This window comes from Scomber japonicus, chromosome 7 (assembly GCF_027409825.1).
Source record: "Scomber japonicus isolate fScoJap1 chromosome 7, fScoJap1.pri, whole genome shotgun sequence".
NCBI classification, from domain to species: domain Eukaryota; kingdom Metazoa; phylum Chordata; class Actinopteri; order Scombriformes; family Scombridae; genus Scomber; species Scomber japonicus.
In genome coordinates, this window is record NC_070584.1 from 25,378,347 (window position 1) to 25,400,210 (window position 21,864).

The 21,864-nt window shown below is 38.6% G+C and overlaps 1 protein-coding gene across 1 annotated transcript in view; it reads right to left on the bottom strand.

Moving 5' to 3' along the window:
* Positions 1-21,864, bottom strand: part of raver2 (ribonucleoprotein, PTB-binding 2) — an 84,512-nt gene that overhangs the window by 17,800 nt on the left and 44,848 nt on the right. Inside the window, exons 3-5 of the mRNA XM_053322038.1 lie at positions 17,348-17,655; positions 16,271-16,435; positions 4,348-4,539 (exon numbers count right to left, since the gene is read on the bottom strand). Of these exons, the coding sequence (XP_053178013.1) occupies positions 4,348-4,539; positions 16,271-16,435; positions 17,348-17,655 (665 nt within the window). The remainder of the gene's footprint in view (positions 1-4,347; positions 4,540-16,270; positions 16,436-17,347; positions 17,656-21,864) is intronic.

Genomic DNA, 21,864 nt, shown 5'->3' on the forward strand with positions numbered 1-21,864 from the left:
TTTAGTAGATCTGATGGAGAGGCGACTGGAAAGGTCTGTGCCTTCTAGATGAAAAAAAAGATACATTTTTACTATAAAGGCTGTAAATGTGTTTATTTGACTAACTTAATATTATCTTCAGGTAAACTTTGTTTTTTAAAAATTGCTCAAAATGAGGACTGTAGGTTTCGTCTCTTAGTGCTTACATTACAAGTGCATTTGGAGGGGATCCAGTAGGGGGGCCAGTATATGAGGGATGATTACAGCAAGAAAAACCTGCTGCATTTCTCAGCACACATGACACACCTTCAGATACATGTTTGCATGTGTGTTTCCCTTGTTAAACTTTAAGCTTATATTGAATTTGACATAACAGGCTGAATTTCCTGGAGCTAAACAGATCTCTGCTCAATTGTGTTTAATCAGAAGATATACTGTAAGGCACATTCCCAAATAAGAATTGAATCACTCATTAGGCTGTGGAAATTAAATTCAGCCGACTCAAATGAAATCCTATTGAATTGGACTCTGTCTAATAGAATGGAGCAGCCTTTGCTCTGGTGGATCCTCAGCACTGGCAGTACAGCCTTAGTAGTTGCTCTTGCTGACTGGCCTAAAGACACGGCTATTTAAAACAACATTAGGTTGGTGATATTTCCTTCTTGTCTGCCTCTGAGCTACAGCATGACTTCAGCTCAAGTCAACCTTGTTTCCTCCCTGTCACATCCTGAAGAGAGAGCATTACTGATGGGGATGGAGTGGGTTTGACTCCAGCCTGACAGTGAGAGAGGAAGAGGAGAGTCTAGTACACACACACAGTGTACAGTATGTGTTTTTGTGTGTTACAGCAGGAAAAATTGCCATGTGTGCATGTGTGTGCGTGAACACTGGTGTTGAACAAGGCCAGTTGTGGCTGAAAGCATCTTTCAAGGGATGAGGAGGAGGTGGAGAAGGAGGAGAGCTCTCTCATTTCTTTTCCTTCTGCTGGGGAAAATGTCAGCATGCATCAGTCTGTTTGGCTACTGGCACAAAATCCAGCCACACACCCACACACTAACACACACACACACACACACACACACATGCCAGGGAGGTAAGGAAGCCGCGAAGAAGGGAAGGCGAGAAGTATCACGTAAGGAGAAGGAGAGAGAAGGATGGAGGGAGAAGAAAGGAGGAGGGAGGAGGATGCCATCTGGTCCTCAGCATTTACTCTCACATTCACTAACTGAAGAAATGAGAGAATTGCCTCAGAGGAGAACTGTAGCCAGGAGTCAGTCTTGATCTCTTCCTGAAGGTCTGATGTTTCTTTTACCGGCTGCGCACATTCACTGAAATAATCTTTACGGAGCCTCAGGGTACTAATGTAACCTTGCAGTCCTTACAGGCTCATATGTTTTCTCCCTCTCTACCTCTTCCTTTCCTTTTGTAACCTTTCCCTTTTTCTGGTTTCTTTCTCAATCAATGCCTTATTTTGTTCCGCTGAGTCTTTTTTCCTTAGCAGATTTATTCAAAGGCAATCCTCTTTTCATCTTTTTATCCTCTTCATTGCAATTCAGAATCTGACCATTGCTGTGCTGCTTTTCAACCTGTAACTCGGCAGTCAGCATTCATCTCAAGGCTACAACCTCTTTATTTGCACATTACAGCTGTAAGTAGCATCACAGAGATTAAGAACGTCAGTCACATTTCATCAGAATCAAAAGTGGTTGGGTAGCACTCTGAAATTTAAGAATGAGTAAATCATAGCACCTTCATTAGGCTAATGCAAGTATTGGTCAATGTGTGCAGTTACGGTATTTTAAATGTTACAACTTTTAATTGTGGTTTTCCATAAACTCAATTAGTGTAATTTGAAATAATATTAGATACAAATTACACAGCAAGCTGTTATGACCCTCAGTGCACTAAAGTACACCATAAACCTGCAATTCAAAAAATGTAATGATTAATTAAATAACAATATTGTTGTTGATGGTCTAGAGGAAGAAACCACGCTAAACACACCATTTAATTTACTTCTGACATTGTGATTAACTGCCATTATTAACTCTGGATTATAAAAATGTTATAAAAAGAAGTACATATTATGAATTATCATGTACTGAATTGCCATGAATACAGTATCCAGTATTAAGATGATACTGATCACAAACTTTTATAGAGCTCATAGAGAAAGAGACCATGAGTTAGAGACAGAAAGAGATATGAGTGTAAAATGCATCACCACATTTAAATCTTTCTTCTCATATAAGACAACCCCATTCATTGAATGCAATTTCCATAAAAACAAACTATGTTATATTTTGAGACATTACAGCAGTACTCAAGAAAAAAAACTAACTATTCACATGATTTTCTGTCCATCTCTCTCAGTCCTATATACACACACACAGACTTATCATTAACCATGTGCCTGATTTTGATAGCAAAAGCATTTACACTTGGGCTCTTGTGTTCCATGTCAATTTTAACATCTAAATATTTACATGATTATATATAAATCCATGAGGATCAACAAGTACTGTGTTTTTTCCACAACTGATTGCAACTTGTACTTACATCTTGTGTGTGAAAGTCTGCTTGTGTGTATCCATTTGAATGTCTGTGTATAAGTGTCATACTGTACTTTGTTGCAGGCTGTGAGTGTGGTTTATTTCAGGCAGCAGGAGACAGTGGATGAGCCCAATCAGACTGTAGAACTATAATTATCATGTCAGTGCCTCTCTGCCACCACAGTACTGTGTAGGAGGGGATACCACAGCTACAAAGACTATTTCAGCCAGAGGGGGGTCATGCATGTGCACCATGTCAAACCTCAGTGTATCTGAACACTGAATGTGCAATAACCAGTTGGCAATGGCTTCACAGTTAGATTGTGAGACTATCTGCTTGTTTTAAGGCATGGAAGACTCAAAAGCCTTTAGCCAAACAGTATATGAAGTCTAGATTTTGACTATGTCTATGAAGACTGGAGGTGTGAGGGTTTATGATGCATTTTCAAACTTAACCAATATTTTTAATCTTTTTCCACACCCTGTGCAGTACTAATACACAGTGGCCCTGTAGTACCATCAATCAGCTGTCATACTAGTGCAGCTATGGTTGTCCTCCTTGACAAATCTAGTATGAAGAGATGAAGAGCAGAGCAATGTGGCCAGCTCATGTCCAATGCTAGACTGTTCATCTCTGCCATAACTGCTGCTGCCACTACTGTTCATACAGCACCTGTAGCGTCTAAGTTCCCCAAGGATTACATTATTATTGTCACTCCTCAGTCTCTGCTGTGCTGAGCTTGGGGAGTGAAATGTTGGCTGACTCAACTAGAATATATAAAATATGTAGTTCATTAGGCAACAACAGTAAGAATCACAAAAGCATGCGTGAACATCTTGATACCACTTCATGACATAAACTTGATTTAAAAAAGGCATGTTTTAATGTGCTTAACAGAGGTTAGAGGTTATAGCAATTGTGTATGTGCCTCTAATACTTTTTACTTCATATTTGGATATGTTATGAACTCCCATACACACACAAAGGTAAAAACTGTACAATAGTCAAAGTTATTATTTGGAATGGTAAATGGACTGTACTTATATAGCACTTTTCTAGTCGTTATGACCACTAAAAGCGCTTTTACACTACATGTCTCATTTGCCCATTCACTGATGGCAGGTGCTACCACGCAGAGTGCCAACCTGGGTTAAGTGTCTTGCCGAACATCGTCAACATGTGGAGCTGGGAATCAAACCGCCAATCTTCCAATTGGAGGATGACCGCTCTACCTCCTGAGCCACAGCTAGAGTCATCATTTAGAAGATTGATACTAGTTGGATGAATGATGTATGTGCTTTGTATTTTTTTACAGAGTGGGTTTTAAAACATCTGACCAGAGGGCAGTCAGTTGTAGTGGGTGTTCAGTAGGTAGGAGGCAGGAGACGATGTGCTTGATTTGTTCGGCCTTGCTGACGGCTTTGTGAAGTGATGCTTTGTTTTATCACTTATTGCAGGACATTACTTGCTGTGTTTTAAAAAAAATTGTTGGATTAAAATGCAAAAAGTGAAGGATGCCTATTAAGAAAACAGAAGATTATCCTTATGTGGGTGTTGTACGCCCACTTGAGGATTCCTGACAATACTCACTCACTCAATCCTTCAACATTTGGATTGGGTGACATGTATATCATTATACCGGCCTGGTGATCCTGTAAATTTATGATGACAATACTGCACCTGATGTTTTGTGTCTTTTTTTTGTCTTTAGATTAAGATTCTGCATAAATGTCAAAATGAAATGTAATCTCAAATCCTCATACTGTGTTTGTGTGTCTGTAATGTCTGCGCTTCTCTTGCATGCTTCATACTCACCATACCCTGGGCGGCGATGAGTGCAGCCAGGGTACTTCTCCCTGAGGTGCCGGGGGTACAGAGTGACAGACGGACCTCCTGTCCTCCCACCAGTGTTCTGTCCATCTCTATCAGCACTGCCTCTGCCTGTTCTGCACTTTCATACTCCACCACACCGAAACCTCGCACTGGGCTGCCCTCATCCTGAGCAAGCTGCAAGAAAAGACAGAATCAGCGTTCAATTATGACAGATGACTTTTAAAGGGGACCTATTATACCCATTTCCAGCTCTTTATTTTTATTCTGGGACTCCAATAAAATTGCTTTGCATGAGTACAAATTATGTGCCATGAAATCTGTAAACTACAACTACTGTATACTGGCCTGAAAAAAACAGAGACCCAGAAATAAGGATCCCACAAAAAGGGTAATATGTCACTTTCCCCATATTGCCCATTTTGTGCCTCAGGCCAAGAAGCTTCACTTATCAATTAAATATTGAAGAAGAAATAGATAACTACCTAATATTTAATTGTTTTGCTGTAAACTGTTGAACTGCAGCACAAAATTATGAATCTAGACAAAGTCCTTCTCTGTAAGGAATGTACACTAAATCCTAAAGTGGAACACCCATTTCCCCTTTATTACTTCAGCAGCCATCTGCAGGAATGAAGAAAAACAAGCTTTCAGGGGCATTATCACCACTACAGGAGGGAATGTGCTCACTGGTAATTTTAATAATCTAATATATGTCTTTTTATTTTCACCATAGATCGTAAATGCCTGGAAACTTTCTTCTATCTTTTCATAAATCATCAGAGCAACAGAGGTCCCTGCAAACAGTCTCCTTCCTATTTCAGCAGCAAGTGTATGGCTCCATCGGGGAATAGTAATACAAGAAAGCTGATTGGTAGAGCATTTTATATTTTTTTGGATTCAACTGGTTAATCAGTCTCCACCAGAGAAGGCTTTCCATGCCTCCAAAGTAACCATGGTGATGACTTAATCCCACTGCAAAGCCAGCAACAAGTCCAAAGTTGCCAGCCTATTGCTAATTCATTTACATCTTTACATGAGACTTTTAGGCTTCTGTGTAAAAGTATCAAAAATCGTGATAATCGTATCATCTACTGCTACCACTTTAATAGCCACATCTGATGTAACATCAGGCCTTTTTTCAACATGAAAGGGTGATGATGTTGTTACATTTTCTTTATGGTTACCAGTCAATAAATGGACCTCTTAAGGCCAGAGTGTAGTGCTGGCCGGTAACATTACTTCCGAAGAAGATTGACTTTTCTGTCATGAAGGTTCAGTCATTTCCAGTGTGTGAGGAGCAGCTAAATAATGCAGGTAGGCTAACAGCTTAAAGCTAATGGATGATATTAGGTCATGACAATTGCTAAGAGCTAATGGCCTATGGTTAAAACACACCACTTGACCTGACCTACTGTCAGTAGTGGCTGAATTCTATTGAACTATAAAGAAAAAATAGAAGGAGTGCTGTCTCAAGTTATCAAAGTAAGTGCTCACTGTTAAAGAATCTTACAACACAGATGTAGTGTACCTCAAATGTATTAAATATGCGTATGTCACAGTTACGGATCTTACTTATAAGACATCAAGCATTCAGAGTATTGCTAGTTATTGTTGAAGTTATAAAAGGTATCAGATTATTGTGTGACAAGAAGTATTAGGACAGAAATGCCAAAGAAATGTTTGACATCATTTAGACAGTGCTTCCATGTAATTATTTATTTGTACATTTTAAAATAGTTTAATGTGTTAAACTGTTTTGTTTTATGTAAGTTCATGTAAGGCAAGAGATTGTTACACTTCAATTAGTTTTTAGTGCTGTATCTCTTTTGAATATACTCGAGAAGCCTCAGAGCTCTGCAAAGATACAACTGGATGAACAGTAGATGAATATTTGATTCACATTGTGCTACCACAGTACAATGGCATTAACACATGAGTAATTAACATAGTTTCAATGAGTCCAATTATGCTGACCCCAAGACTTCTTCCGCAGTGACACTAACAGTAACAGCATCTAACAAACATTTCAGATCTGACAATTTCCAACAACAAATGGCTCTTCTGTTGTGCTTAGCTGAACAGGCTCTCCTCTTGAGGATACTCCCTGTTATGAATCCAAGCAGTGAACAAGAGATTCTTCAGGGAGCACAATAAAAACCCCACATGTGCACAACAGAGCACGGCACATACACTATCACAAAGACAGGGATAGACATATTGCACAGGTAAAGATATTTAATGGCATTCAAACTTAATAAGAAAACAGGATTGGGGTATCGGGGTGCTGGAGGGAGAAATCAAGCAGCAACATTAGCTTGTTACAGGTGGTTTGATGGCACATGTTATCAGCTGATAATGCAGGTATGAGTTTAGTCTAAAGTAACGTCTGCATTACAAGAACAGGATGCTTACAGCTTTCAAAAAGCTATTTAAACTTATAGACATAGAATAAAATATCTGCAGCTGCAATCTAATGTCTCATTTTGTGTATAAAATTAGATTGAATCTACTGAATTGAAAAAAGTGAAAAATAACAAGTCCCAAGGTCATGCTTTGAATTGCATTGTCTATAGCCCAACAATGTTTTGGTTACAATGAAGTAAAGCAGATAAAAGCAGAAAATTCTCATGTTTGAGGAACCAGAGAATAATTAGATTTATTTTGCTGGATATTTGACTCAAAGATAGAGAAGAAAGAAAAAAAGTAATTATCAAGTATTAGTTGACTGATTCATTCATCATTTAATTATTTTAGCTCTAAAAATGTTGAGACATGGAAAATAGAAGTTTTATTATATATCTTTGGTTTTTGTCTAGTCACTTTCTCCACTATATTTCACATGGATGCTTATTATAAACAGTATTTCCAACAAGGCCCAATAAAGTTTTAGAGGATTTGTGATTGTGATGGTACTTATCAAATAACCACTTATGCAAAGCCATCATATCAGATGTTCTTGTAAAAATGGACAGATTACAAATCAGTGGGAGACAAATGTATTTGTACTTTCTCAGCCTGAGCACTGACGCTTGTTCGCATCAGCGCTCAATCAAGTGGCCCTCTACTTCCTCTCTGCACCCCCCCCCTTCTCTCCTCCACTCATCCGTCTGCTGTTCCCTCCGGTCTGAACACAGGATGGATGGAGGGAACGAGGGAGGAAAATGGATGTATGTGTGGAGGAGTAGGTCGATAGACTATTATAATCAGCATACATTAAGTAAACTGTATGGAGAAAACCTGAACCACTCTACCACTTCAGAGATGGATGGCTAGATGGATGGAAGAGGGGGAGAGAGTGGGAGTGAAGAGGGGATGGAGAGAAAAAGAGCGAGGAGGGGGAGAGGAGTGGAAAGAAAAACATCAGTGATTGATTAAGTGACTGACGAGTGGAGAGAGTGAGGGAGGCTGATGGAGGATATGAGCTAGAAAAAAGCTAGAAAAATAATAAAATCTTCAACTCATTATTTTTGTGTGCACGTAACAAATAAGACTGGAGTGGAAGTGGCTAAACTGTGAAACACATATTGTATATTAAACTGGATACAAGCTGGATCGTATGCAAATGGCATTCAAGTGATGATCAACTTTGTGTGTGTGTGTGTGTTCACAGGTGAGTAATGATACAAAGACTGACTCACACCTCTCAATTTTTTCTCAAACTGCACTCACACAAAATGAAATATTCAATCTTTATTCAGATCTGCATGATTATGTAAATTGGGCATGTGCCTTCCTTACGTGAGCATTCTACATGCCAGCTGTCGTTTGGTTCTTTCTCTTCATGGTTATATATTTAACATCTTAATCAGATATGGGTTGAACATGTACAATTCTAAGACATTCAATGAAACCACAAAATAAACTAGACAGGATGAAAATTGTTAGCAAGTACAGCTGCTGAAAAAGTTGAGTTCTTGCTAGACAGAAAACACGAAGTGAGGTAAAATGTTTGTAATACTGAGGAACTTGCAACAAAAAAGTTTATCTTGATCATCATCCAACATTATGTTAGATAAAAGTGACTGAAAAAGCTGCTCACGAAAATCTTTTTCATTATTTGTTAATTGTAACGTACGGACATCATCCTACCTTTCCTTCAAGGTATGATTCATAAAAAGGGTAATAATCACATAAATCTGGAACTTCATGCCATTCTTAATCAAAAACAAATTAGTCCATATTCTGCCTTTCTGTAATTTCCTTGCACTAGTCTAATTAATGGATTAAACTTGTCATGGTTGGGCCAACAGGCTAATGTAAGTCACACTAACTGAAAAAACAAGTCGATGAGCAATAAGATCTTCTGTATGATGTTAAAGTCAATGCAGTTTTTTCAGTTATGATGGATGTGGCTTCCTTTTAAGTGATCAGTATGTCTCTTTGTGTATGTCAAAACTGTGGCCTCCAGTGTAGCATTAAATATACAATATAAGCCTGTGACCACTGTATGGTTTCCTGTTTATATGATGAACATTATTACTGCACCCAGTCTCAACAGATCTAGACAGGATGGACTGATATTTAACTAGGTTGTGTTCAATGAACCTGATTAACAAGGCAATTGTGTTAACTTTCTTCAGGTCAACATTCACACATTCTATATTGTCCTTATTTCTGCTTTCCTCTAGAGTGGGTAATTAGGCCTTCATAGTCTACAATGCTAAATGCCAGCTATAGTACTATGTCATATGAATTGTATTTGAGAGAAAGAGAGATATGTACAAGACAAGTACACTGTATGTTAGCGTTATTCTTTGGTGTACTGAAAATTGAGTTAAGCAAAGACATTCTGTTACATCACTCTGTCCTGGCTTGTGCTGCAAAATGACAATATAGTCAAACGTCTGCCAAATGAATCAAGTCAAACTGAAGAGGCACTTAAGATGTAATGTGAAATTTAGCATATTTTACAGTAGAAGACAAGCAGCCTCTTTGCTTATATGACAATCTGCCATATAAAGTCATTTTATAGAGATAAAAATATCCAAGTATGTTACAGATATAAAATGCAGTTGTCAAACCTCCAAGTTAGCAAACTGTATCTGATTATGCAGGTATGATGAATCATGTTCCAAATGTGTTCTTTAAGCAACATATTTAAACTTTTCAGCTCCTTTGCCAACTAGTTTTCAGGTCCTTTTAATTGCAGCACATGGTGTTAAGTTGCTACAGCTGACTCACAGGTTACTTGTTAGTGTGGTAATTAACATTAAGTTCAGCCTGAAACCAGTTTGGAATTGTTTATTTGTATTTAACTCCAAAACAGATTTTTTCCCCCCCAAGACAGTTAAACACCCTCCGACTGCAGACTGCTGCCTGGGATACAAATACCTCTGGTTGGGAATCACTGATGTAGTGTGTGTGCTACAAGATTTGTCATGTTCTACTTTATGAAGTAGTATTTTTGAATCAAAACACCACATAGTTATTTGTGGATTGATTGACTGGCACTAAAAGTTTGAAAAAAATGACATCAGCTAGAACAAATGGTTTACCCTCACATATTGTTCATATTCTGACTCATAATTAGTCTCTGCACCAACTCATATTGATAAAACTCTCCATCAGTCATTAATAAATGGTTGATTAGTCCTTAATGAAGAGAGTGTATTGTATTTATTTATGGGGAAAAAATACATTTATAATCACTATTTTATGGTTCAGGAGAATTAGACAAAGTCCATCTTGCAGAAATGTGTACAGGTTACAGCTCTCAAATGTAAAAATGGTCAAATTGGACCCTGAACAGTATGTAAGGGTTACACATCAAAAATGTCAAATGCATTTAAAAACTTCACCAAGACATGCAGGAAGGTCAAAGAATTTGGGAACTGTCCATGGTGCTGAAGTTACAGTAAAACACAAAGACAACAGATGTTTGGAAGGTGGGGGGGCACGTATGGAGCTGAGAATGATCACAATAATCACAGTAGCCACAGCTTGGTACTGAGGGGAAAATAAGGAAACTTCAAAATGAATTACCTTTCTTTTTTTAAATGCATGTGTGTAAGTATGTGAGAACAAACCAAGCTTAGCTATCAGTGTCCCTGACAGCTCTTGACCTCAAGTCGTGGTCCCCTGCCAAGAGATGCTGACTGAGCACTGGTGGAGCAAACACTCAGAGGAACATCCCATGTCAGTTTGTGTGTGTTTTCTGTGTGACCAAGAGAGTTTAAATGGCTGCGTCAGTTGTCTCAAGCGAGTGATGAGGTCATGACAGCCCTGTCGTAGCTGTCTGTGAAGAAAGGCACATGACCTATTGCAGTGACAAGTTTAACTGTAAAGATCTTTATGAAGGGAGCTGAATGAGAGACACGGAGTGGGTGTGTGAATGTGTACATGAAAGTGACCAAGAGACTGAGTGGGTGAACATATGAATATCTTTAAAAAATATATGTGAATATGGAAATCTCTACTGTAGAATTTAGAAGGAAAAAACTGAATCACAGTTTAAATTCACCAAACAACAGATGTTTGAGGAGGATCTTCATTATCATTCTGAACAGCAAAAGATGTCACTGAACATGACACCTAGAGTTTTTTCTTTTAATCTTTGAAATATTGTAAGTTTAACCAAAATGTGCCAATAACTCTGTCAAGCATCTAAAGATTGCACTTGGAAAATACTTCAAAAATACTTCAATTAGCACGTCTTTTTGACTTAAATTTGACAGACATATAAAAAACAAAAACAAATAGACCATACAGTACAAGTCTGCCATGATGGATATTTTGCTAATTTGCATAAACTGAAAAAAGTAATATGTATTATATAATATGTAATATATCTACTTTTTTGATTTTGAGTGTATCAACACTAAACTTGGTATACAACCTTGGGAGACTGAGAGGGGGCAGCAAATGCCACAAATGCTGAAAATGTGTACCTCAAAACCCGCTGGATAGAATTTCATCAATTTTGGTGCACACAATCTTGAGTGTAATACTGATTATTTCAATTTGCTGTGAGTTGGAACGAACTGTAGACATGAAACTTGACACCCTAACTGGAAATGACGTACAAATGCTACTTTAAAAAATATAAACCAATGGACCAGATGGTGGCGCTATAATTAATAGCGTTGAAAGGCCACCCTCCACACAGTCAGACCGACTGATTTGAAAAATGACAAACATCTACAATACTATATGCTCAACAAAAAAGCCACTTGGACAATAATTGATTCAAAATGGATTTTTTGCTAATTTGCATAAACGGAAATACAGCACTGTTACATCTGCTTTTTGGATTTCAAATGTATGATCACTAATTTTAGTATACTGCCATGTGGGACTGAGCTACACAATTCTACTATATATTATTATATTATATTATGAGTTACATAATGAATGCAAAATGACCATATAAACTGCTAAATTACTCGTCAAGTGCTTGGGCACATGTTTACTACAAATGGGCGCATATAATTAGTCATTGACAATATAGCATCCGGGCCAAACAGTAGCTTTACATTCTACTGCATACTCATTCTTCCTTTGGTTGGCACTGGCTCGTATTTCAGTCAATATCTGTGTCTCTTGGAAGTGCTACTCTGAAGATCATTCAGTGAATCAGTAATAAATCAACTATACTTCAAGTGTATGCCTTTGAAAAAACAACAACAAATTAACATATCATGTAACATGGATCATTGGAACATATTTAAGAATATTAATAAACAGCTCTGATATAGGTTTTTTTCATCACTGAGCTTCTCAATGCATTTAATATAGAGTAGACAAAATAAGACAAGATATTTACTAGAGTATATGCACTTCTTTGTTGAATTAAACTTTTTTTTCCCTGCATACACTGTAATGATGAAACAAGTGTGAGATTAGTTTCACTCCTTTTTAAACAGAATCAAACCAGCTGTAGTGACTCTCCTCAGCTATGTGAAGCCTGAAACCCTGCTCATTGCTGCTCAGGGGTTTAATTTTGACCGATTGAGCTGCTTCCCTCTCTTGAGTGCGAGAAGGTTCAAACCCACAAATAGCTGCTTCTGGCTATATTATTCCTTCTCTATTGCTTCTGAATAAAATAATTCAACTGCTTACATTTTCTTACAGCAGAGGAGGCTGATTTGTGTTGCTTTTTCTTGTAAAACCTCTTTGGTTCACTGTGAAAAAGAGAACCAACGAGGCTTTAAAACGTTGTGTTAAGGCTAAAACAGGATTTTTCTTTTGAGCATACTTCAGTGTGATTTGCTGGAAGTAAAGTGCTGAAATACATGTCTATTCTACTCTTGCCAGTAATACTGTCCTTAGCTAAAAGGGAAACAGAAACTCAAAAAGAAAATCAAATGTTGCCAAAGGTAGAGGTAGAGTCTTCTCCTGCAATGGTTTAATGGCACTGGACTGGAAAATTAGAGTCACCAGCTGTTAATCTCATTGCACCCAACTGCGAATTTTCACATTTCTTTTTTTTTTCTTAATTTGGTCAAAAATGGGCTCTACGTTGGAATGGAAACTTCAGTTCCGCCTCACAGAGCAGCTAGCATTTCTGTCCTCTGACTTAGTATTGTTTTTTAATTTGGGGGTCATTATATGAGATGGAAAAATCCACAATTGCACGATGAATCCTTGCAAATACATTATCACGTAATTAGGTAATAGTTGTGATATATTGTATTTCTTGGAAATTATTTGTTCATTTTGGTTAGGTCTTTAGCTAGCACTAAAAACAAATCCCTCGGGTGTGGAGGTCTGTTTGAACTCCTAGCTGAAGTGATGTGAGCAGCAACGAAATCTGGACACAAGTGGTCAGCCTGAGACGTATAATAGAGACAGGTTTATATAACAATGTGCCTCGGCTGTCCAGTTGTGATTGGATCACCTGAGATGTAAGTTAATGCCAGGTCTAAAAATGGGCCCTAGATGAGAATCTGAAAAGAATGGAAGACTTTCTTTTTATTAACCTGTCTCCCTCCTTATTCATCCTAAATATTCTGCTAATCAATCTCTAACTTCACTCTTTTACAGACTATAGTATACTAATGGTAAAATTTGTTGGGTATTTTTCTCTCGATTTGAGGGAAAATTTCAGTTTTTAACTCTCAGCCATCATTATAACATTTACGGTTGCAAATACGCCAACAATTACTGTGACTGACATTCTACGCCTCTTCACCATTTTACCTCAGCTCTCCATCTCTCCCCGTCTACCTCCATCCCTCTATTAGGCTTGACACTGTCGGCCCTCTCCTCCCTCACTCCATCCTCTCTCTAATAGGTCTGGCATTCTCAGCTCAATCATCCCTCCTCACCTCTTCCCTTTGCTGCTTACTGTCTCCATCCGGCTGTCCTTTCCTCTAATATGGTTGACATTCTTTACCCCCTCCTTCCTCCATCTCTCCCAGCTGACTCAGGCCAAAGTGCATCCTGGAGGGCCCTTTCGTGGGCAACAGATTTATAGTGCTCAGAGCCAAGGGCACAGGTTAAGTGCACTCTGAACAGAGGAAAAGTGACAACAGGGCTCAGCTCTACCTGTGTGGAGGAGGAAGACTGTTTATGTAAGACAGACTCAAGTTAATGCCTGCAAGACATTAGGTAAAGATCTAGGACAAAAGAACATGCAGCAACAAAGACATCTTTGACAAACTTATTTTATAAATCTGAACTGTTGTAAGTGTCTGCACTAATACATCTATAGGAATGCAGTTCAGTAAAGGAGATGACACTGACCCTTGGAGTGTGACAAGCAGACACACCTACAGGAATGAAGCTGGTATCACTAATGCTTGGTAATTAACCAAAAACATATCAATATATCAATCATATATCAATGTGTCCTTTTATAGTTTGGGGTAAAATGGCCAGACTGGCATGTTAACCACAGTTGGAGATGCCACTTCAAATAGGGCCAGCAAACTGGAAGTGACACTTTTCACACTATGCTTGTATTTTCTTGTATTAAAATCAAACATATCCCCAGGGATATCACGCTTGGCAAGCTGACAAACTTTTACAGTGGCTGCATACAAAACAGCATCAGCCGTTGTGCTTCTAATGGATGTAAACTTTTGCACAACAAACACAACTTTCACCTCTCACAGCGAGTGCAACAGCATGCAGAAATGTGGAGATGTTCCTGTACATGCATATGTAAGTACGTATGAACCACTGTAAACACGTTTCAATAAAATTATAAAACATACACAGTTAGTAAAGACAAATGTCACTTCAAATGACAAATGTTGTATTTCTAAACACTCTACTCAAAGATACAACCCATCAGCAATTTGGAAATGACAAACTCCAAAATGTCCATTTTTGTTTTCAGTTTTCAAAGACTGCAGTTCAGGATATGACACGTTGAAGGTACCAATGTAACAACAAGTACAGCTGGGTTATATATTGGCATTGATAAAATTATATTAAACAACATATTATTATAATGTGGTATATTTTTCTAAATTTCACATTATGACAGACTTCTTTCAGTCAAAATCACGAAGATAAAATTGTATTAGCCTGACTTACACTGAATTTTAGAGGCTAACTTATTGGTCAACATACGCTGATACCAATACATCTGCAACAAGGCAACATTGGCCATATATCAGCCTCATCTATCAATTTAGCTTTGAACACAACGTATAGTAAATTGTGAGGCATTTGGTCAAAAATCCATCTTGGCTGCAAGCAGGACCGGCTCATTACATGTGATGAATTTATGACCTTGCAATACACATACGGCATGCATCCAGCTTGCCAGTGTTGTTGTGTGGGTGGAATCACTGCTGGCTTTCAGATAAACCAACACACTGACAACAGCTTCAGTAGGATGGACGGTCCTGACCTGCTATTATGTGTGTGATAAACTGTGTGATAACCAAATTAAACTCAAGCCTTGTTATGCTTTCATGCTTGAAATGTCTCTGTCAACAGTAAAAATGACATTAGATAATATATATACTGTGATTAGTCCTTTAACAACTACTCTGCTGTTTGTGGTGTATGCTGTTTATTTCCCTCGTTCATTGGTTTACATGATTTTATGAACAAAGTGGATTTAGTATTCCACCAAATACATGCTGAAGTGCAGGAATACACTCACTCACAAGCACATACTGTACAGTACATGAATGCTGAACCATAGGTCAAAGCCTGCTGGCTCTGTAACAGTGAAGCAACATGAGATAAACACCCACAAAGCATCATGGGACCAGGATGATGTGGGTGTATTGATTTCTATGTGGGAGTGGGGCAGAGGGGTGGAGCTAAAACTGGAAATGCAGTAGATGAAAGATACCCATTGAGTGATGTCTAAATGGGCATGTGGGGGTGGAGTGGATGTAATGGAGCAGGGTGGTACATAACACAGCCGAACCGGGAGAGAACAAAAAACAAAAACAAAACAAGAAACAGCAGAGTGGAACAGAGGGAGGGAGTTGAAGGGCGGGGCTGATGTCACAGCAGCCACACCTCACCATGGAAACAGTTGCTTAGAGGTAGTCTGAGATTGGCAAATAGGGACGCTGACCCTTAAATTTTGCATTAACACCTCACACCTGGCAGTGTTAATTTAATGGTGTGTGCTCAGAAGGAGGGTCCGACATATTATGAAGAACAGATCCATCCATTACACTGAGAGGCACTGATTTTGGGAACATTTATCTCAAACCCTGGATTCATAGCACAGACATGTTTAATGTGCCATAACCTCTTGGATACATAATTTTTCACACCTGATCTTGTTTGTCTGAGGTGTGAAAAGTAAAAGGGCCCTCTCTCTGTAATTATACTTGCTAAATTGCAGGTTATATTTGGAAGTCTGTGCTTTCAACGTACCATAAAATGGTAAGAATTAGTCATTTTCATATGTAATGAAGAGAGAAGCACAGTCTGTATGTCTGTACAGCTTCTAACACAAGCACAGAAATACATGTGCACACTCACTCACCTGGCAGAAGACAGGTTTATAGGTTTCAGAGAAGAGCTGGGTCAGTTCCTCAGAGTCACAGAGGTCCAGCGGCAGCCGATCAACACACAGACACTTAGAGTGCAGGTTTTCCTCCTGACTCAGCTGGTTGACGTCCATCCATTGCACCATCAGTGAGCGATCCCCCTGCACAACCAGAGCAGTGTCATAAAGAATCTGTTTTTTTAAGACCCTCCTCTGCCTTCACACTCCTACACATAATTCCAAACAAAGAGATAATATTTGTAAGTATGAATTTAATTATACATTCATGGTCTTTGCTCTTGTGTGCCAATTTGAAAGCTTGTCAGCCCTTGAGCAAACGCTACTGCTCGAACCAATCACAGTTTGTCTGATGCATGGTCAGACAAACTGTTGTATAATCTAAATTGTGTGTCTAGACATGGAGGGATTTTTTTTAGCTTTTTTGTGTGTACACTTCCACTTTTTCCTTTCATATTCTCATCATAAATTGAAACCATACTCAACTGGAAGAACCCATATTTCTAGTGATTATCTATTGTCCCTTGCAATGCAAGTTTCCGAAGACTCCAACTGATGATTACAAGATTTGGCAAACTTTTGTGGGAGTAAACAACTACATATGCAGACGTGACCTTGACTTTTTTTGCTTAATTTTATCTTTGAATTAAAACAGGCTGGCTAGTACCATAATTGTCTGGTTCCTGCTTTGTCTGAGCCAAATTGAATGTGATTATGCAAACTGCTCTGTAATAGCCAATAAACCAATCCAGTATGCTCAAATCCTTTCTTACAAATAGGTAACTTAAAATAAAGTGACTCTTATCTGGTAACTGGTTTGTTGAAATGAAAACATCAACTCACGCTTGATATTTCAAAACCTATTATGGAAGTTTCTTTGGTTATCTATATTAAGAGGATGATGCCTGGAAGCAAACTAAAATAAATCACTTGTACCCAACAGGCACAGCATCCCCATTTATGATCCTTTAGTTCCACCTTTTCAGACTCATAGATACTGCAAATGTAGCAGAACGGCATCAATTAATTACACATGACAAGATCATTTTAACGTACCAGTGGTCGGCCCAGCAGCTCGGAGCGGGCCCGTGAAGCGGAGTCCTTCTTCATGTATTCAACGAATCCATATCCTTTGGAGTGTCCCGTCAGCTCGCTGTACACCAGGAAGGAGCGCTCGATGTTTCCGTAGGAGCGTACCAGTTCCTCTAATTGCTGGGCGGTGAAGGTGTGGGGCAGGTTGGTGAGGCAGAGCAGGGAGTCGGTAGGCTGCAGGGTGACATTGATCAAGCGTCCCCGGACAGTGCTGTGATGGAGGGAGCGGATGGCATCCTGAGCCTGGTCCCCGTTCAGCAAAGTCACAAAGGCTGGAGGAGGGGACATTATGGAGACGGCGACGATAGGAGAAGACAGACAACGACAAGACCAAACACAAAGAAAGAGATGCACAGACAAATGGACAGGGACGTGTGAGAGACGAGCAGAGACAAACACAAACATACATTTAAAGCAGACATTTAAAAGCAGGTAACGTGTAGAAAGAAGATCATGGGACATGCAAAATAGAGACACACAGTCAAAAGAACATGCACAAATAATTGACACGAAAAGCAAAGAAAATAAATGATAGGCCAGATGTGGCAAAGAGACAAAAAAGTAAGAGAACATTGTGCATGCACAACCAAAATCACAGACAGACAGTCATAAAGACAGACAGACAAACAGACAGACAGACAGACAAATACACAGAGAGAAAGACAACACATTAGCTAGAAAGCCAATAGGGAGCCACTATGTAGGGGAGTCCACTGTGACACACACGCACACACACATACACTTTCTCATTTAACAGATGACAACCTGAATGATCTATATGTCAGAGTACTAATAATACTGATGGGTACTGCAGTATAGCACTTCTAAACAGTCAAATATCACTGGCAATTTAATCGTGATACCTTAAGACAAATGTTAGCCTCTTTTTCATGCCAGTGATACCTTAGTGTCACATTTCCCATAAACACTTATGCCATATACACACTAATTGACAGATATTACTCATCTACTCTTCCAATCCCTGCCAGTCCTGTCCCATAAAAGTCCAATAAAAAACATCAACAGTAGACAATACAGGCTCTCAGTCCTCTTAGTGTGTTTTGTTTTGGTTTTTGTTCATCCAACATGAGAAAAGCCAACTGCATGTTCTGTAAGTTAATTGAGAAGTTACAGTCCATTTTATCAGACAAAGAAGCCATAGTAAGATTTTCCACACAGACACACACACACAGACACACACACACACACACACACACACACACAGACACACACAGACACACACAGACACACACAGACACACACAGACACACACAGACACACACAGACACAGACACAGACACACACACACACACATCTATGTTATCAGTTTGAAGTGGAGGAACAGGTATGAAGGTATGGAACATTAAAAGCATATAAAGTAACCCATAAAGCCTTCATTATAATTAGCGCAACATCAAAACAGCCATGGTTGGATTTGTTGGCTGTGAAATGAGTTGGGTAATAAATGTATACGATATGTGCAGCTAAAAGCCCAATGTGTATGTGTCTGTATGTGAGTGTAACTATCAAGAAAGAGAAAAAGAGCAAATGTACAGTATACCATACGTAGTGTTGTGTGCATGATACTTTGTGATGCAGGTTGATAATTTCGTAGAAAAAATATGAAAATAAGAGGCTCAGAGAATTATAAGACAGCACTGACAAGGACACCCAAAACATAACTCAATCTCAACAAGAACGGGAAACTTCCTGTCCAAGACATAGGAAAACACGATCGGAACAAGCTGAAGATTCACCAATAAGCCATCATATTATTAATTCAATACATTTGACAAAGAAAGAAGAAATTACAATTCTAAACTAATTTATAATTGTTAGTTTAGAAACAATTATACTGTTCTCTACTTTCTAGATACTCGGTTTGGTAAAACAAAAAAAGCAAAAACAAAGAAACAAACAAAAAAGTAAAACTGCAGTGAGAGTAGTACTAGTACTGTACACTGTGAGCCAACCACTCAATGTCAAATATGATATAGGAACCTGTGAAAACATCTGTGAATTACTGGTGGGAGGGTCAGCTGACCAGCCGACCAGAGAATCATCAATTTACACCACATCCCAAAGAATTATGTGTAGAAAAGTGAGTAAGACTTTCCATCACTTCCACACAACACACAGCTGATTCAGCTGCCCTACTGGATCTGCTCAGAGGCTAACAGTATCAAACTAAAATTGCATTGTGCATCTCTTAGGTTTGAATGCATGAACCTGAATGACTGAAGTAGGAAATGAAAGATGCCAAATTTATGAATTCAGTCAGCACTTTCTGAAAAGACTAACATAATTAATTTGAATGGTAAACATCCTAACCATGCCACTGTAGTAAGAACACACAGGCCACGGGCAAAGGGAAAAACAAATAAAAAGGCTACTTTTAACTAAGAAACAAGTTTGTGATAAGCAGTCTCTCAAAACTAGTGTTTTAACAAAACTTTTTGATAAAATAGGAGATAAAACATTTCATTATTAATGCATTATTCAGTAGAATAGGTAACCCAGTATGATACAGAAGCAAACGGACTGAAAAAAACTTTTCAGATGAAAAAAAAAAAAACACATTTTGTGTCAGTTTAACTGAGACTCAAGGTTGGTCTGGTACAACATAAAACATTTTTTGGGAGAATTGGAAATATTTATTTAAGTGCCTCTCTAACAACTAAAGACAGGTGCACCTTGTACTGTGAGCTTTTGACCTGGATGAAAATATCACTGCGCCTCAGGAAAAGGCTGCTGTGCCTCTGTACCTGTATGAGACTTTGTCCCAATGTCTCTCATCAAAGCTCCAATCTAACCCGCTCTGAACCTGACCCTCCACATATTGCATTTAAATACTGTTTTTGCTCAAGTAAAGAACAGTGGTTGATTAAAAGCTGCGTTTCCAATAATGGACCGGAGGGATGGTCAAAAACAGTAAAGACCCCACACACATGCCAACACAAGGGTGGATAAACTCCTGGTGCCAGTACTATAATGTGCATGAAGGAAGGGGACAGAGGAGACTCTAAGGATTAATATTGTTTAAATAATGGGAGAACGACGCATATATAATAATAATGACAGCAGTAACACTACATGAGCAGGGGTAACCATGGTAACTTGCCTAAATCAGCAAGCATACATCTGTGAGCTTGATACCCAAATGCTACAGCTAAGTGGTGCCTCTATGTGGAGGCTCTATACTAAAACATGAGCATTGTATACTTATCAACCAGAGGGACATAATAAAATAAAGGCCTCTCTCTAGTATAAGCCTACTTTCAGTAAAGGCCTGGTACCCAGTTGAGGTAAATAAAGGCCCTGACCACTATTAGAAGAGATATGGTATGGTAATGTTTTTGAGTTTCACCATTGTCTATGTTCACTCCCTTCATGTATAATCTTTTTTGCTTTATGCGTTCTATTTTTCAGAGGTTGGGGCTGTAAATTATATACAGCAATACAGAGCTGCCCAATCTAGTCAAAAACAATATTTCTGCCTTAATATACTGATGTTATTTTTATAGTTCATCAATACAAAGTGATGACATTCTGAAATAATGAGTGGTGTACACATCTTCAGTTACTGTAAAAGGAAAAAGCATTTAGTAAGGACATTTTGGTTGTTTTATATATATATATATAAATACACACACAGGTGTCCTGACCACAGCTACGTTTTGAGTATCCCATTTAGGTGTTCCCATAATGATGCTACACATGGAGTTGAAAATGAAAGCCTGTAATCTGGCAGCATGAAGGACAAGTTGAGTGTCACTTGTAGCTCTTGTCTTCCATTACTGGTGTAAAGTCACAGAAGTTGAATCAGGCAGAGAGTGTTAATATTCAGCATTGTTCAGGTAGCCAAAACCAAAGAGGCTTTAACCTCAAATTCTGCTAGAACTGTAAATGGAAATGATAGAAGCTAATATGGATGTTGAAGAGTAAAAGGCAGCTATATTCCACTCCCGAATGAAACCACCAAACACTGAAAAACACTTTTATAATTATTCATATGGAAGAGGAAACAAAAATACGTTTCCAACATGATGTGTGTATAAAATGATTGCATAGATAAACATGAATATTTTAAAACATCCGATGGAAAGTATTATTTTTGGGATTAACCTGTATGGGGTAACACAGACCTCCCTAACCTCAGGCACCATGTTGGGCTTCCATCAGTGCAATAAAATCAAGCAGGTATGCAAATGTTTATGCTTCTGTAACAAAGTGGGCGAAATGGACTATTTTTGAGCTATTCCAGACTAAGCTCCAAACAACAGCTCATTTACGGCCTACATTCCCCCATCTGCATAATCTATGTATACGCGTTTGTGCTCTGTGCCTGCTGCTCGTTGATGTGGAAAATGACCCCCAGAAACAGCAAGAGAATTGCGGTAAGAAAATTACACATGATTAATACCCTCGGGCTATTGTTCCAGGCATTAAAATTACCTAACACACCTTCAATGCAATTCCGT